This window comes from Xenopus tropicalis, chromosome 9 (assembly GCF_000004195.4).
Source record: "Xenopus tropicalis strain Nigerian chromosome 9, UCB_Xtro_10.0, whole genome shotgun sequence".
NCBI lineage: Eukaryota > Metazoa > Chordata > Amphibia > Anura > Pipidae > Xenopus > Xenopus tropicalis.
The window spans coordinates 69,042,508-69,061,511 of record NC_030685.2 but is presented as its reverse complement, the minus strand read 5'-3'; the positions used below and the strand labels follow the sequence as shown (position 1 = coordinate 69,061,511).

At 41.6% G+C, this 19,004-nt stretch overlaps 1 protein-coding gene across 2 annotated transcripts in view; it reads left to right on the top strand.

Annotated features, from left to right (window-relative positions):
• cers6 (ceramide synthase 6) overlaps positions 1-19,004 on the top strand; it is a 99,462-nt gene that overhangs the window by 63,511 nt on the left and 16,947 nt on the right. For both annotated transcript variants that reach the window (XM_002936753.5, XM_004917706.4), the window contains exons 5-6: positions 4,678-4,728; positions 14,102-14,194. In XM_002936753.5, the coding sequence (XP_002936799.3) occupies positions 4,678-4,728; positions 14,102-14,194 (144 nt within the window). The remainder of the gene's footprint in view (positions 1-4,677; positions 4,729-14,101; positions 14,195-19,004) is intronic.

The window sequence follows — 19,004 nt, the reverse complement described above, 5'->3', positions numbered from 1 at the left end:
TTTTTTTTGCTGGCCCTACTGCTGTTTTGTAGATTTTTGGCCTGCATTTATCCCCAGGCTTAGAATCTGCTCCATGTGGCCTTGTGGAGTAAGAACAAAATCCCAAAGACTGTGGATTCTGCTATGTTTTTGTTTTTCTGAGGATTAATGTCATTTGATTAAAGCATAGGAAATGTTTTCAGTTTCAAATCCTTGTTTGCATCGTAACATTTGACTTTTCTCTGCTAAACTCGTACCTGATGTAAATGGTTCTCTCAGTCATCATTAAGGGGACATTAAACCCTACTCTACTGCCCTAATTAAACTTTACTCGGTTGTTGCCGGGCTACAAATCCCAGAATACTTAAACATATTGTCATGGTTAGGATAAGCTGGGAGCTGTAGTCCAGCAACTTTAGGGTTGTGTTCTTAAATCAATATAGCATAATGTAACCTTTCCCCAACTCTCCAGTGCTGACAGCTACAGCAAAATGCAAAATAATCTATGTTCTTTGTTCATTATATGGCACTGGAATCAGACATAGGGATAAAGGACAGACTTGTTCAGTGCTAGTACTGCCATTTATTAATAACTTGCATTTGTGTGTGTGTGTGTATATATATATATATATATATATATATATATATATATGCAATGGAAACTTAGAACCATGCTATAAACTATAAAGAAGTTATACTTTATATAGTGATCAGCAAACTCACAGTTATAATGATACAGAACAAAAGTAGAAGAGTTAAACACTTTATAAGGTGCAAGTGGCTCATGTGTTCTTATGTACAGAGAGCAAACCTAGTGGCTGCTGGGAGTCAAGAAAAGGGCCCAGTAAGGGACTTGACTGGTCCACAATTTCAATATTAAAAGGAAAGGGAGCGATAGGATGGGTTTCGCTTTGGCCTTTCCCTCTTTATGTGAGACAACACATTTTTTTTTGGCTTTGATTTTATATCAGACATTTACCCTAAGCCAACCCACTGGTCTTGCTTGTTACCCTAGATGTGCTAAAACAGCTAATAGAAAGGTTAAAGGGTCCCAGCCAAGCATTAACCTCAAAGGGGTTGAAAGGGCAATGTTGGAAAATAGCAGCACCTTTTTCAAAAAGATTTACCGGCTGGCGGTGGCCTTAAAAAGGAGGCAGAGAATGACATATCTAAGTAAAGATGAAGCAACAATGATGTGAGATCCACATATGAGAGATCCACACATGCGAGATCCACCACAGAGATCTCGATCTCTTAAATACTATCCCATATAGTGACACCTAGTGGAACATTAGCAAACAGGAGTATTCCTGCCAAATTAAATTAATATAATATACACACAGTCCAGATCCTTAGTTCAGTCGGTGGTGTAGTCCCAGTTTATAATCCAGTGTGAATGAACAGGGAAAGTTCATAAAGTCCATATGTGTAAAACTATATGTATTTTCCACTAATAAGTATAAAGAATCCATATTCCAATAACATTCAATACTTGAGGTGTCAGTAACATAGGTTAGTATAGAAATACATTATACTTACTGACTATCTGTAGAGAAGGAAAGTTTTACTTTCATCTGTATTCTCTGTTTGGCGGTTGGTGGCTCCACCCACTTTTTCTAACCTGAAACGGAAGTTACCCAGTGACTAACTGCAAAGTTTAAGGACCCTGGGATCAATTGTTAAAGAATGGTAGCAGTTTAAATTTAAACCAATAAAAGTTAAAAGGTGAACTGTGATTGGTGTTTGGTGGGTGTGCCTGATTTTTTGACCTTGAGTCGAAGTCACCCAGTGACTATGACAGTGGGCACCCGGCATAAATAGTGTGAGAATTACAGCATTTTATGTTTAAGCCAATAAAATTCAATGGGTGAAATCTGATTGGCTGTTAGTGGCCCAGCCCACTTTTCCTATTTTTGAACTGATGTCCCCCAGTGACCAATTTTGCAAAGTTTGGGGACTCAGGCGTAACATTTGCGGGACTGACAGCATTTTACACTTCACCATTGGAAGTAAATAGGTGAAATATGATTGGCTGTTGGTGGCTCACTATTTCTAACTTTGAACTGCAAATACCCTTAGACTGAGATTGCAGATTAGAATTAATACTTAAATAATGGCATCAGTTTAAATATAAACCAATTCAATTTAATGGGTGGAAATGGATTGGCTGTTTGCGGCTCCATCCACTTTTCCTAACCTTTAACCTTAGCCCCCAGTGACCAGCTGTGTAAAGTTTGGGGACACTGGCATTAAATGTGTGAGAATGGCAGCAGTTAAAATTTCCCCATTGAAATCAATTAAATAAATCTGATTGGCTGTTGTTGGCTCCACCCACTTTTTAAAACCTAAAAATGCAGTCCGCTAGTGACCCTGGTGTTAATACTGTGAGAATGGCAGCAGGTTGAATCTCCCCATTGAAAGTCAATAGGTAAAATCTGATTGGCTGTTCACAGCTCCACCCACTGGACATCCAACACTCTTCATATTTCCATTCAGGCTGACGCCTTGACTATGTGATTCAAGTTTGGGGAGTGTAGCCTCAAAGCTGTAAGATTGGAAGCAGTTTCAATGTCCCTATTAAAGTTAATAGGTGAAATTTGAATGGCTGTTGTTGGCCCCTCCCACTCCCACTGGGTTATCCAACAAATGTCGGAGGAGTAGCTTTTAGAAAATGGGGGGCGCTAAATATAATAATAAGAAAAAGCGGAAGAATAAGCTGAAGTGGAAGAACATTATGTTGGGTTTTTCAACCCAATATAATTAATAGCTTCATTTAGACCTTTAAAAGATAAAGTATTCAGTCTCCATAGTGAAAAGGTTTCCCTTTGCAAAAGTTTTTGTTCTAGATTCCCTAGCCTAGTTTGCTGTCTTCCTGGTGCCAGGGTTCGGCATGTGGTTGATCGGGTTGACAGATTAATGGGAGGGGCTGGGCATAACCCGGCTGTCTTGGTTCATTTTGGTACTAATGACAAAATGAACGGTAGGTGGAGGACCTTAAAGAGTGAGTTCAGGGATCTAGGCTCTAACATTAAGCAAAGGTACTCCAATGTAATTTTTCAAAAATTTTGCCGGTGCCACGTGCAAGTTTAGGGAGACAGTGGGAGCTTAGGGAGCTAAATATGTGGCTAAAGTCTTGGTGTCAGAAGGAAGGGTTCCTAGAGCACTGGGCTGACTTTTCTTTGGGGTATTATCTATACAGCCGTGACGGATTGCACCTCAATGGAAGGGGGTCCGCCGTGCTAGGGGAGAGAATGGTTAAGAGGCTGGAGGAGTGTTTAAACTAGACGGGGGGGAGCTAGATACAGTAGATACTGTACCTCACAGAAGGTTAATGATCAAATTGAGGAATATTGGCCTAGAACATAATATTTGTAATGGGATAGAGAACTGGCTGAAGGATAGAATACAAAGAGTGGTGGTAAATGGAACATTTTCTAATTGGACCAGTGTTGTTACTGGAGTACCGCAGGGGTCAGTCCTTGGTCCTTTGCTTTTTAATTTGTTTATTAATGACCTGGAGGAGGGCATAGAGAGTACTGTTTCTATTTTTGCTGGTGACACTAAATTGTGCAAAACTATAAGTTCCATGCAGGATGCTGCCGCCTTGCAGAGCGATTTGACAAAACTGGAAAACTGGGCAGCAAACTGGAAAATGAGGTTCAGTGTAGACAAGTGCAAAGTTATGCACTTTGGTAGAAATAACATAAATGCAAGCTATTTACTGAATGGTAGTTTGGGGTTTGTTTTCTCTGGAAAAGAGGCCCTTGCGAGGGGACATGATTACTCTGTACAAATACATTAGAGTGGATTATAGGCAGATAGGGGGGGATTCTTTTTTCCCATAAAAACGATCAGAGTTCTTGAACAAGCATAGTATCCAAGGCTATTGTGATACTAATATCTACAGTTAGTATTAATGTTTGTATATATGGTTTATGTATGTGAGTGTATAGATTGGTAAGTAAAGGTTGTGTGTGCTGGGTTTACTTGGAAGGGTTGAACTTGATGGACTTTGGTCATTTTTCAACCCTATGTAACTATGTAGTGGAACCATCTCGAGTCCCATCCACCGTAGCTGAGAAATGGAATGGTTGCATTCCGGCAATGTCGGCTAACGTTACTCTGTTTTGTTTTTACATTACGTATAGCATTTCTGTGCTCATTAACGCTTTGTCGGACCATTCTGTTAGTTTTGCTGTTAATACAAAAGGCCACAGGGACACTTCAGTAGATAAATTACGTTTGTAGACCTACACGGAAATTACCTTGATAGTTTAATCTGGGAACCCGATGTTGGGTGTGAGACAGTGGCCCCTTTTATTATAGTTCTGACAAATAAACAAGTATAAGTGCCGATTAATGCTTTAACTTAAAATCTCTGTATTGCTTTCAGTGTAGGTGTAGATAGGTCACTGTGTGTAAAATGATCACCTAGATTCTTCCCTCTGCTGAATGCAAATAGTGGAAATTAATTAAACACTTTTGAGGTAGAAGAATCATTAAGCAGGATAGGCCAATAGTAAAACTTCAGTTCAGTAAACTGTTAAATTCAATCTAATGATCCAGTTATTTTACTTTCATATATAGGTAAACTCATGTGAACCTGGCGCTGGCTGCCTGTACATGGACAGAAAGTATAAATGGCAGTTACTCTTAGTTCTCTACATCATAACTCTATTCACTTTCTCTTCTTTCCAGACTTCGTGGCTTTGGAATACAAGACAGTGCTGGTACAACTATCCTTATCAGGTAATACTTTCTCTTTATAATCTATATATCATATTCAGTATATTTAGGGACACTGGGGCTCATTTATCAACACTGGGCAAATTTGCCCATGGGCAGTAACCCATAGCAACGAATCAGCAGTTGGCTTTTTTCAGCCTGCTGCATGTAGAACAATGAATGCAACAATTTTATTGGTTGCCATTGGTTACTACCCAAGGGCAAATTTGCCCAATGTTGATAAATGACCCCCACTGTGTTTAATTTGGCTTAAAGACACAGTTTACAACTTGGTGTTTTACAAATACTGACTTTTCTTTTAGTTGGTTTCTGGTAACCAGTTATAAGTGATGTACCGAACCCGCTCTTTTGGGATTGGGTCGAAACCTCGAATCCTTCACGGAGGATTTGGCCAAATTCTGAATCCGAATACTAGTTTGCATATGCAAATAAGGTAACAGAGGGGTCAAAAATGTTTGGCTTCTGTGTTTGTCACAAAAAGTCACATGATTTTAAAGGAGAAGGAAAGTCATTATTGTCACCTAGAACAATATATTTATTCTGCAGAAAGCATTGCCATACCTGAGTAAAGAGCCCTAGAAGCTTTCTCCCTTTGCTTAAGATAGCAGCTGCCATTTTAAATAGCTTCCTGCTCTAGCTGTTATAGCTGAGATCACACATTCCTAAGGGAGGGAGGAGGGAGTTCTTCGCATTCTTATGGGAGGGGGGAGCAGGAGAGGGGAGAAAGGAGAGAAGCATACTCTGGCCACTGGAATTAAGGAAGTTTCTGAGAGAGGAAGTCAGACACTGGAACATCCTGTGTACAAAAAAAGAGACAAGAAATCCTTTGTTTCTTTTGATAGAGGACCCAGTGCAGCATTACTGTAAGTGCTTATGGCTGTATTTACATAGACCTTTCTGATAAAGCTTACTTAGTTTTTAGCTTTACTTCTCCTTTAAGGAATTGGCCACGCACTTGGATTCGGCCAAATCCAAATCATGATGGAAAAGGGCGAATCTTGGCCAAATCCTGGACAGAATCCTGGATTTGGTGCATCCCTACAGTTAAACCGAGTTTTGATCTGTTTCCCATTAGAAGGCCAATAAGTCAGGTCACTGACTCTGTTCTGTTCTAATTTGATAAACTGCTCCATTTCTCAGTAGCAGCATCAGCCCATTCTGAGAATTCTCATTGAACCTAAAGTCCCTCATGGAGCAACTGTTAGAACTGGATACCTTTGTTGCTGGTATTTCTCTGAAGATGCTGAGAAATGTTATCACTAATCAATGCCATAATCACTTAAACAGTTAACAATGTAGCCACTGTGGGCAGCCTTGCAGATCTGACTCTGGGAAATGTCAGGAAGGGGAAAAGTAAGTTAGATTATTTTATAAAAAATAAAAAAAATACACAATAAAAAAGATAGAAGACAAAAAAAAACCTTATTTGTTGTGTACTATTAGAAGATTAAAAGTTTTGTGAAGGTATGCTATCCATTTAAAGGGGCAGTATACCCTTTTTTCAAAATTAGTGGAATTAATAGGGCTTGTGCTTTTCTTTGAATTAGTAAATGTATGTTTTTACTATTTCTTGCACTAAAATTAGGGATGCACCAAATCCCGGATTCGGTTCGGGATTCGGGCCAAATCCAGCCTTTTTTTGATGGATTCGGTTTCGGGCGAACCAAATCCAAATTAACATAAATTAGCATATGCTAATTAGCATTCGGAAAGGGTTAACATTTGGGGGGGAGCAACTTTTAACCCTTCACGATCCTAATTAGCATATGCTAATTAGGATTCGGATTTGGTTCAGGATTCAGCAGAATCCATCAGGGTGGGTTCGGGGGTTCGGCAGAACCCAAAAAAGTGGATTCGGTGCATCCCTAACTAAAATATTTAAAAAAAAACAGGAAAAAAGTAAAATCACATTCTAATTTTTGCTTCCCAAGTCTAAACAAATCATCCGTCCAACAAGAAGCCCTCTGCATAAACAAACCCCATCCCTTTCTGCAGCTGGAGCGTTTGTGCTTTCAGACAGGTGCAGCTCATTATACAGAGGGATTCTCCACGGAATGCTGATTTCTTTAGATTTTTGTAGTAATATCAGGATTCTTTCCAGTGCTGAGCCAAAATGTCCAAATTCACCTTCCCCATTGCTGAAAATGCACCTGAGCATGATGACTGGCAAATATCAGGTAAGAATAGCCAGCAGGAGTGTGGTAGGGGTCATTTTTATGGTGCATTTTTGAGTTATAGTCTAAAAAAGTAGTTAACGCACTGAAAAATTAAGAAGATAGTATAAGGTGTGCACACTGTATAACAGACCAGATTTGCAGTGTATGTTTTATGTTCTTATGGTTGGTCTGGCCCACCAAGATACTGAGAAAAATCATGGTGGGCCCCGACCGTCTTGGGCCTTGCCACCTACCCGCAAACCAGCCGCCACCACCACTTCCCGCTACTCTGCCACTCTTTCCAACATGGAAAATCTTTCATTTTAACAGAAAGTAGTGCAGAAAAGTAGGAGCGGGGAGTGGCGGTGGTAGGACCTTGTGTCGAGTACCAGGTGGTCTCATTATGTTGTTGATGACTGCAACAGGACTGCAGTAAAGGGACTATAGTAGAAGACCCTTCAAAAGAGATATGATTGGCTGTGTGGTCATGTGTATCTCCAGTGCCACCCATGATTCGTAGGTTACTCCATCTCCACGTTGCACATTTCTCTGCAGACTTCTCCATCTGTATTTAACTGAGTAGAACACAAGGCTGTGTAAGTGCGCTGGGATCACACCAGGCATTGGAAATGTTTTCATTTAGTTTCAGCATCGAGATTTAAATGTGAATACGATATGTTTCTTGAAACGCAGCGCAAATCCCACAGCATGTTCGGCACTTGAGGAAAACACGAACACACATCACAAAGAATATATTTTTTTAGAAAGAATAAAGCAAACACAAACCCCCTGGGGATCAGGGTCTCATGCCAAACATTGGAATGATATTCGGCTCGTGTTGCTCTCTGCCGAGGCTGCTTCTTGTTACAGGATCCCCGCTGTCTCATTGCTACTTCACATTACACAATACCTGCAGTAATAGCTCTTGTTTTGCCACGGTTTCTTCTGGCTCCCATCAGTAGGAGAATTGTTGGCGCAGAGAGGTAGCATTTTCTGGAGGTGTTTCAAAGATGAACCGGGGTACCAACACAAGGAAACTTGTTCACCATCCTTCATTTTTATATAAACAGCATTGTAATTAAACATTTCAAATGAGAAATGCCTTTTATTACATATGGGGGCTGAAAACATCATCATATGTTCATCATAATCCCTTGTAACCGTACTCTGCAATTAAATAGCGGCCAGTTGCCCCTATTGGCCATTTTTGATCCATCATCATTTTCATCGGTATATATTGCTTGTGCATCAACTGCTTTGTCTAAGGCAGGCATTCCCAACCTTTTTTACTCGTGATCCACACTCAAATGTAAAAAGAGTTGGGAAGCAACACAAGTATCATAAAAGTTCACGGAGGTGCCAAATAAGGGCTGTGATTGGCTTATAGGAGGCTTTATTTGGTAGTAAATCTTGTTTTTACTCCAAAACTTGCCCCCAAGTCAGGAATTCAAAAATAACTACCTGGTTTGGGGGCACTGAGAGCAACATCCAAGGGGTTGATGAGCAACATGTTGCCCCCGAGCCACTGGTTGGGGATCACCGGTCTAAGGGGACACTTTGCTGGTTGTTATGCGCATGTTCTGCCAATGAAAGGAACTCACTGTGCAGGGGCTTTGCCCAAGCCAAAGAAAGGGATATGCTCCATTGCTAAGGATTACTAATATTTCTCTTGATGGTGCTGCAACAATATTACTGGTAGGATTAATAGGTATATATATTTGTTACTAAGGCTCTCAGAATAGCAGAATATCACTTAGGAACTTTCCTTGTACAGATATGGGACCTGTTATTCAGAAAACATGGGACTTGGGGTTTTACAAATGAGGGCTCTTTCTATAATTTGTATCCCCATACCTTAAAGTGATACCAACACATTCTTATGAAAATCCATAGGAACGTGTAAGTATTAGTAATGAGTTGTGACATGCAAAATATTTTGGGCCAAAAGTACCCCCAAAGCTGCCTCCAACCCAGCGATACTTACTCCGGCATGGTTAAAGGCTCTTCCGTAGTTGTTTTAGTCATGCTGGGCTGTGGGCAGTGCAAACCTTCCATAGGCTGGAGTACAGTTTTCATTTCTAAAGGAAATCATTTTTAAAAATGTATTTGATTAAAATGGAGTCATGGGAGATGGCCTTCCTGTAATTCGGAAATCTGATCCCATAACTGTACCCAGAATGAATACTTAACCAACAGATACACATACAGTAGCACATACAGGTATAGGACCCATTATCCAGAATGCTCGGGACCAAGGGTATTCCGGATAAGGGGTCTTTCCGTAATTTGGATCTCAATACCTTAAGTCTACTAAAAAATCAATAAAACATTAATTAAACCCAATAGGATTGTTTTGCATCTAATAAGGATTAATGATATCTTAGTTGGAATCAATTACAAGGTACTGTTTTATTTCTACATAGAAAAAGGAAATCAGTTTTAAAATTCTGACTTATTTGATTAAAATGGAGTCTATGGGAGACGGGCTTTTGGTAATTCGGAGCTTTCTGGATAACGGGTTTCCGGATAAGGGGTCCAATACCTGTACTAATAAAAAAAGTATATGTTTATGAAAATAGTTTATTTAGATTTAACAGGGTACATATGACCTTGTTAGGCAATATATTTGTTCAGGCAATATATTTTCAAGAGACCTACATTGTTTGGAGGTATAGTTTTCCTTTAAAGGAGAAGGAAAAGTAAAAACTAAGTAAGCTTTATCAGAAAGGTCCATAAATAAAGCCATAAACACTCACAGAAAAGCTGCACTGAGTCCTCTATCAAAAGAAACAAAGGATTTTGTGTCTTCATTTGTGTACACATGTTCTTCTGTGTCAGACTTCCTACTCTCAACCAAATCCAGGGCACTGCAGGAGTCTGCTCAGTTTGCTCCTTTCTCCCTCTCCCCTCCCTTTTCCTCCTCCCCCCCCATAAGAATTTGCTCCCTCCTTCCAATTCTGTGTAATCTGAGCTACCAGCAGGCAGAGCTGCAGCAAGTTACTCAGACCAAGCTAAAATGGCAGCTGCTATCTTAAACAAACAGAAAGCTTCTAGGGCTCTTTACTCAGGTATAATAAAACTTTCTGCAGAAAAAATATAGCGTTCTAGGTGGCACTAATGTGGCTTTCCTTCTCCTTTAAGTATTGACTTAATTATACCATTAAAGCCTGAACCACTTGTGTCTTTTAGGTTATTTTTTGGTTATTTTGAAGGCCCAATACTGTTGAGTAAACTCTTTGAAAATGTAACAAGCGAGGGTCATATTGATTCCTTTTTCTCTCTAATAATAAAACTTCTTGTACATGATTGTAATTGAGCTGCATGAATCCATATAGATGGTAAATCAATCCTATTGGGTTTATTTAATGTTTAAGTGTTGTTTAGTAGCCTTAGGGTATGGTGATCCAAATTCCAGAAAAATACCTTATAATAGATATAATAGATCCTACGCCGGTATAGTAATATAGACTTGAGGGTATAATACTGTATATGCCATTCATTTCGGTTTCGGAAACTCGCAATTGATTATGTCCACAGGGACGTGGTATTTTCAGCCATGACGCAATAGGTTGAATAAAAATTACAGTTTGCTATAAATAATACTTGATAGGGTTTTTTTTTGGAAGCTCATTGTACCGGTGCATTAATCCAAGAATAAATGTATATTCATTAATTATCCTTTGAGTTTCCTTCAATGCAGCTTTGCTTCAGAGGCAGAATTTACTGCCAAATCTAATGAGATGAGGCCCCGGGCCACAGGGAGGGATAACAAATTCGATTTTCATAGGCAGTAAAGCACCCGCTAAAAGCCTTCAAAGTCAACGTTCCACAAAAACGCTGTGGCATCTGTATGCTCATATAAATATGAGTCGCGTCTGAAGGAAATCAAATCTTGCTTCTTCTTGAATCGCTTAGCAAAACAAATAATGAACGTTCATAAATCATCACAACTGTGTGTGCGTTTCATTCAGTGCCGCAACAAGGCAGCATTTCATTTACAAGTGACCTTGACAATAACTTTGGTATTCTGGTTTGCTTTTCCTGTTTTCAAGATGGCCCTGCCTGCGCTACTTGCTAGGCCTGTGGTGAAAGCGAAAGCAATGGAATGTTGGATATTCCTCAGTTGTAGGAAGTATTTCACCTATATTTTCTTCTGCCCACTTGGTAAAGGGATGTGCAATTGGTCATTATTCAGTGCCATTGCCTTGGGCCAATTTGACCTTCATTGACATGGATATACAGTATATAGTCACCAAACTAATAACCTTAGCAGTCACAGTCAAGGACGTAATATACATGTATTTAATGGGGCTAATGGGGTACAAGTTATATAAGTTATATGTTCTATTTTTAATGTGTAGTAGTTCATTCAACAGTTGTATTGTTTAAAAAAAATGTTAGACTCCTTATTGTCCTTATATTTAGTAGTGGGCTACTTGGTGCATACAAGTATGAGACCCATTATCCAGAATGCTCGAGAACTGGGGTTTTATGGGTAAGGGGTCTTTCCATAATTTTAATCTTCAAACCATAACTTAGTAACATAGTAAGTTAGGTTGAAAAAAGCCATACGTCCATCACATTCAACCATAATGCCTATATATAACCTGCCTAACTTCTAGTTAATCTAGAGCAGTGCTGTCCAACTTCTACGGTGCCGAGGGCCGGAATTTCTCTAGCATACATGGTGGAGGGCCGCTAATGGAAGCCAGTTTTGACCACTCCCCTTTTTGAAACCACACCCACTTCAAACCACACCTATTTTATCACAATGGTGGTAGCACAGCAAAATCCCAAATGCTTGGTCCTTACTGTGGAGATATCAACCATCATTCATATGTGAAAGAATTATGTCATATTAAGATATACCCTTAAATTCCATATGCCTCCTCCCCTGTGGATAGCAGAGCAACCCCCAGTACATAATTACACACCTTAGGGACCATGTAATGGCTATTTCCAACTGCTAACAAACTCCAACAACAAACCCCTGCCAGGTTCACCTCCCACAAGCAGCATAGGGCAAGCAGAGTATGGCACACACAGGCAGCACTCTGCCTGTCCTATGCTGTCTGTGTGTGCCATACTCTGCCTGTCCTACCCTGCCTGTGTGTGCCATACTCTGCCTTCCCTATGCTGCCTCTGTGTGCCATACTCTGCCTGCCCTACCCTGCCTGTGTGTGCCATACTCTGCCTGCCCTACCCTGACTGTGTGTGCCATACTCTGCCTGCCCTACCCTTCCTGTGTGTGCCATACCCTCCCTGACCTATGCTGCCTGTGTGTGCCATACTCTACCTGCCCTATGCTGGCTGTATGTGCCATACTCTGCCTACAGTACCTATGTCTGAGGTGTGAAGAAGTGAACAATGGGAGTGATTACAGTCTGAGCCTGAGGTGTGAACACTGCAGGGGGTGAACAATGCAGGTATTAAAAGGTATGAAAAACACAGGGGATTACATTTTTAAACAATACAGAGGGATTACAGCCTGAATCCGAGGTGAGAACCATGCAGGGGGGCAGTTAATCTCAGTACTGATACCATTTAAAGCTTACACAAGAGTAAGCCATCAAAGCAGCCAGACAGGTGGGGGGCCACACAGAGGGGGGTCGCGGGCCGCCAGTTGGCCAGCACTGATCTAGAGGAAGGCAAAAAAACCCATCTGAAGCAGAGGGGAAAAAATTCCTTCCTGACTCCAAGATGGCAATCGGACCAGTCCATGGATCAACTTGTACTAAGAGCTATCACCCATAACCCTGTATTCCCTCACTTGTACTAAGAGCTATCTCCCATAACCCTGTATTCCCTCACTTGTACTGAGAGCTATCTCCCATAACCCTGTATTCCCTCACTTGTACTGAGAGCTATCTCCCCTACCCCTGTATTCCCTCACTTGTACTGAGAGCTATCTCCCCTACCCCTGTATTCCCTCACTTGTACTGAGAGCTATCTCCCCTACCCCTGTATTTCCTCACTTGTACTGAGAGCTATCTCCCCTACCCCTGTATTTCCTCACTTGTACTGAGAGCTATCTCCCCTACCCCTGTATTTCCTCACTTGTACTGAGAGCTATATCCCATACCCCTGTATTCCCTCACTTGTACTGAGAGCTATCTCCCATAACCCTGTATTCCCTCACTTGTACTGAGAGCTATCTCCCCTACCCCTGTATTCCCTCACTTGTACTGAGAGCTATCTCCCATAACCCTGTATTCCCTCACTTGTACTGAGAGCTATCTCCCCTACCCCTGTATTTCCTCACTTGCTAAGAATCCATCCAGCCCCTTGTTTAAGCTATATAATGTATCAGCCAGCACGACTGATTCGGGGAGGGAATTCACAGCTTCACAGCTCTCACTGTAAAAAATCCTTTCCGAATATTTAAATGGAACCTCCCTTCTTCTAAACGGAGTGGGTGCCCTTGTGTCAGTTGGAAGGACCTACTGGTAAATAAAGCATTAAAAAGGTTATTATATGATCCCCTTATATATTTATATATAGTTATCATGTCACCTCTTAAGCGCCTCTTCTCCAGTGTAAACAGACCCAACTTGGCCAGTCTTTCTTCATAACTGAGACTTTCCATACCCTTTACCAGCTTAGTTGCCCTTCTCTGGACCCTCTCTAACTCAATAATGTCCCGTTTGAGCACTGGAAACTATAAAAAACCGTTTAGATATTAATTAAACCCAATAGGGCTGTTCTGCCCCCAATAAGGGGTAATTATATCTTAGTTGGGATCAAGTACAGGTACTGTTTTATTATTACAGAGAAAAGGGAATCATTTAACCATTAAATAAACCCAATGGGGCTGTTCTGCCCCCAATAAGGGGTAATTATATCTTAGTTTGGATCAAGTACAGATACTGTTTTATTATTACAGAGAAAAGGGAATCATTTAACCATTAAATAAACCCAATAGGGCTGTTCTGCCCCCAATAAGGGGTAATTATATCTTAGTTGGGATCAAGTACAGGTACTGTTTTATTATTACAGAGAAAAAGGAAATCATTTTCAAAAATTTGAATTATTTGTTTATAATGGAGTCTGTGGGAGATTGACGTCCTGTAATTCTGAGCTTTCTGGATAACGTGTTTCTGGATAACAGATCCCATACCTGTATACGTTTTTGTAACCTATAGCTACTGTGTGAATTTGGGTTCATTTTGTTTGCAAACCAAAGCAGTACTAGCTAATAGTCAATGTTTTTCTCTTTTCAGCAACTTACCCCTGACTTGCATTACTACTACCTTGTGGAACTCTCTTTCTACTGGTCCTTGATGTTTTCTCAGTTCACTGACATCAAGAGAAAGGTAAAATCAAAACATTTTCTTAATATCTAAGTCTAAATTGCAGTGTTCTTTGTAAATGAATATCCTTCTGCACCATGTAGCATTAGCAGCTCTTCCATTATGCCTATACTAATTAACCCCCTTGTCCTGCTCATATACTTTAGCACTGCATACCTTACATAGTTACATAGGGTTGAAAAAAGAGTCCATCAAGTTCAACCCTTCCTACCCTACCTTAAGTCTGCTAAAGAACATTTAGGATCTCATAGCTGTATATTGTATAGAGAAATCAGCCTTTCCCTCATTATAGGAGGATTTGGCCTAGAGCAGCGGTTCTCAACCTGGGGGTCGAATGACCCTTTCTCAGGGGTCGCGACAGTCCCGGTTTTTACAGCGCGTCCCACTGTCCCGGATTAAACAATCCAGGCCAGCGGGACGCGCTGGCTGCAGCCGACCGCTCCGGCACCGTCTGTTCTTGGGCTCCTGCTTCTTATTCGGCTCCTTGTACGGCGGCGACAGTTCCTTTTATAAGGTTGCGCCCGTGCGTACGTGTGACGTCACACGTACGCACGGGCGCAACCTTATAAAAGGTCCTGTCGCCGCCGTACGAGGAGCCGAATAAGGAGCAGGAGCCCAAGAACAGACGGTGCCGGAGCGGTCGGTTGCAGGTACTCTCTATGGGGGCAATTGGGGGGCTCTGTGTATGGGGGGGTACTGTGTATGGAGGGCACTGTATGGGGGGATACTGTAAGGAGGGCTGCTGTGTATGGGGGGGCACTGTGTATGGGGGGGCACTGTGTATGGGGGAGCACTGTGTATGGGGGGCACTGTTTAAGGAGGGCTACTGTGTATGGGGGGCATTGTGTATGGAGGGTACTTTCTATGGGGGCTACTGTCTGTGGGGCAATTGAGGGCATGGTCTATGGGGGGGTACTGTTTATGGGGGCAAATGAGGCACTGTGTATGGGGGGCACTGCATGGGGGTGCTGTCTATTGTGCCATCGTGGGTACTATTTTAAAAATGGGGTGTGGCAACTGGGGCGTGGCCACAAAGTGGGCGTGGTCAAAAATTGTGGGGGTCACCGCAACATGAGGAAATGTGTTAAAGGGTCGCGGCATTAGGAAGGTTGAGAACCACTGGCCTAGAGGTTAAGTGATAAACCTTCAATGTGGGATCTCCTGCTAGAAATCCTGGTTCAGTTTTCTGTGGAGTCTCTTTGTGACCCTGGACATGACATTTCTCCTGGTTTCCCAGTATACTTAGTGCCTATAGTGGCTGCCTTTCTTTCTGTAAAGCACTTTGAGTCCCCTAAATAAATGATTTCCCTTCCCTTTATGTCTGATTAATGCACTTATAACTGAAAACACTGGCCATAAAAGGGCACTCTGGTACATAATGTCAGTTACTACCATCTACATGTTGTTAGGTAGGCAAGGATTGCAGAGGATAAGTTCATAGATAATCCCTATGGTATTTCTCTCTCAGTTTTGTTGTAATGAATGTAACTAAAATGTGTTGTACATGCATTGGGTAAACATTTGTTCTTAATTGTGATACATTGAAAAGATATGGCATACATTAGGGGCAGATTTCCTGCAGATAAAATAATCCCTAAATTGTATAAAGATTTGTAAAGTAACGGGAAGGAAAGAAGTTCTCTGCGTTGCATTAAAGACGCCAGAAAATATGCAAATGGTTTTCGCCTTCCATCAAATTCACAGATGATGAGCCGGTTGCTGTGGAGCTTGGCAGCTAATTTGTCACAGGGAAACACAAATGGCTAGCCAGCTCCCTCTCTTGTCTTATTTAATGGTGTTTTTTTCTCACATTGAAAAGGCTTGTTTACATTAAGAACAACAAACATTTTATATGATAGACTAACTGAAAAGCAACATAATCCAACCATAAATCTTTTCCTTCTTTATTGTCAAGTTCTTTATTCCATCACCAACTCAATGCTTACCTGTCAATGGCATTTCAGAGTCCTTCTAAATATTTGGAAAGATTATGTGGGTATTAAAATTCATTTAAGACCCTGATTGGGCTGTACCCTTACTTCCCCCACCCCCAGGAGTCTCTTTTAGTATAATCCAGATGGGTACAGTCACTACCTTGGGAAGAGAAGGGAAAAGTGAATTAGTGAAATGGGCAATGGTATAAGATTTTCTGGTAGATCCTGCTGAGCTATTTAACACAGGATTGGATCCCATTAATGTCAAGTGTTTTTTAAGCCTGCTACAAGCGACTCCCAGTTGCTTGATCATTAAGCCTTATAGCCTGATCTGGTCCATGTTATCCGTTGTTCTGGTGTTCTTTATTGGTTTCTGCCCGTGTTCCTCCCAGTTCTGTATCTTGTTCCTCCGCCCCAGTTGCCCTTGCCTTACTCTATTCCATCTCCTGGTATTTGACTTTGGCCTGTTCACTGGACTACCCTCAGTCTTCAGCCTGCCCCTGACTTCAGCCTGTTTACCGGACACTCCTTGCCAGTCCAGACCCTCTGCCTGTTATATGGACTTGTGATTGTTTGCTGCCTGCCTCTGGCCTCTGGCCCAGTATAAGGACTTACGTATTTCTTCTGTTTTGTTTTGAAACTGTTGTATTGCCTTCATCTTTCTTATCATCAAGTTAAATACCCACTTTACTTGTGTAATACAGCACATAGGCTCCTACCTGCCAACCTGACAGGGTCACAGCCCCTACTAGCCCCACATTCCATATAAGTTATTTTTTCTAGATGCAGTGCTGTAAATGTTGGACCCAGGATCTGACTGGCTGCCAGGACACTAGAAAAAAAAAAAAAACCCAATGGGCCTGGCCTTTGGGGGCCCGCAGCCCCCGATGGCCCAGGTATGCTGTCAGGGAACTGGGGCGTTGGCACTCCCCCCCCCCGATTGTGGTGACAAGGAGGAAGGGCGGAACATGGTGCGGCAGGGGGAGGGAGGATGGTGTTGAAGCAGGAGCTCACGACTGGGCTGGGGACCCCCAGGCAGAAGCTCAGGTGGGCCCTGTGGGACTGGTTGGACCCCACCTACAGCACCATTTTGTATGTATCTAAACATTTTTCACCTTAATGTTTAAAGGACAAGGAAAGTCAAAATCAATTAAGCACACTATTCAATAGTACTACTATCGCTATGTAGAAACACTATATTTCTGACTTGCCTAGAGAAAGATTTACTGATTTACTGAGATACACTTACTACATACTACAGACTCTTTTCAGTGAACAGCGCCGCCATCTTTAATAGGGATGCCCACTTCCTTTACCTCACTACTCTTTACTGCACATGCATCCCCAGCCAGGCTGTGTCTATCAGCACCCCCCCTCCTCCTGAAGCACTTGCAGGCTGTGTCTTTGTGATCCCACTTCACACCAGGGATGTTCTGCTTGTGAAGTTACTGTTACACTTGTTTCCTTTGGATATATTGGTTAAACACCACATTTTTGCAAGCTCATCTGTGCCCCACTACTTTGTCTTTTATGGTTTGCCTATTCTGAGAATTGTAAGGCTGGGTAACTGATCTATGAGGGCTCATTTAGAGATGGTACAAGGATGGAAAATTGTGTCCCACCGGGCCTATACTGGGAACTGTAGCACTTGTAGCATTGGTGCAAGGTGCAAAGCCAGCTCACTTGAACATAACAGAGCCGTGTCCTTTACTTACTCCCCCATTGCCTTGCACCCCCCAGCTTGTAAAGTCTGGTGATACACCAGCTAGAATGGATTCCAGGGGATGTCCAGTTGCAGTCAGCTACTCCCCACTCTTTGCCTTTAGAGATGGGTTTTGTATAGAAGGAAAAAAAAGCATTTTACATAAATATGAAAATAAAAATAAATGAACCATTGCCTCTTTCTGTACCCATTGCTTGCAAGCAGGTTAACTTTGGAATAATTATGTGCTGCCTCTGTTTCAGCGAGAAACCCTTAATGAAGCAAACAAACCTGGGGAAAAGCTACGTGCCTTAATATACATGTGTCACTTCTGTTCCTTAATTAATATGGGATTTTGCAGAAACCAAGCATTTGCATAAACACAGATATCGTTTCCTGCTCTATTAACATTTCAGACAAAAAATTCAATTTTGTCTTTGCATATCCTCTGAACTAAAAAAATGGGGTAGCGCTTGGCCTGCTTATTATATATCCTTCACATTAAGACTTTCTCTTTTTGGCTTTGTGTGTGAAATCTCTCTAATGAGGTTTATTTTTGTCTCCCTGTTAAGTAAGGAGGCCTGACCGACAGTGTATTATGCTATACTCATTATGTTATAGGCGGGCAAAGGCACAGTGCTGCTGGGTTCATTCTCACCACCCCTTGCCCATGCCAATCTCTAATTTAGATTTAAAATTGGGGCATTTCATGCAAGATCACCTCTGTGGAAAACATAAGGCTGAAGCTAGCATTCCAAATAACGGCCAGTTTTAGTGCAAGTGAATGAAACCAGGCATTTTCATGAAGGTTTTGGGACTTCAGTACCTTCTATTTAATCCCCTGAAATGAAATGCAGAAGAGACCAACACACACAGCCTAACTTGCAGGGGTAAAAGGATGTTATAAGGATACAGTGGGTACACGTTACAGTTTGGGGGGTGATTGGGGAGCTGATTAAAGGAGGAACTTGAGGTATGAATGTTATAAAAGAGCTCATTGCTACACCTGGAACTTTTATTGGCCTTACAGAGTACCAGAAGATCTCCTGGTGGGCCCCGACCAAGGACAAATCCTATCAACCCCTACTTATTTCCACCATACGTCTGTATGCCACCTATTGCTTTTAGCGTCGTCTAAATTTAATTGTTTTGTGACTAGTAGGGTTTCCACCCAGCC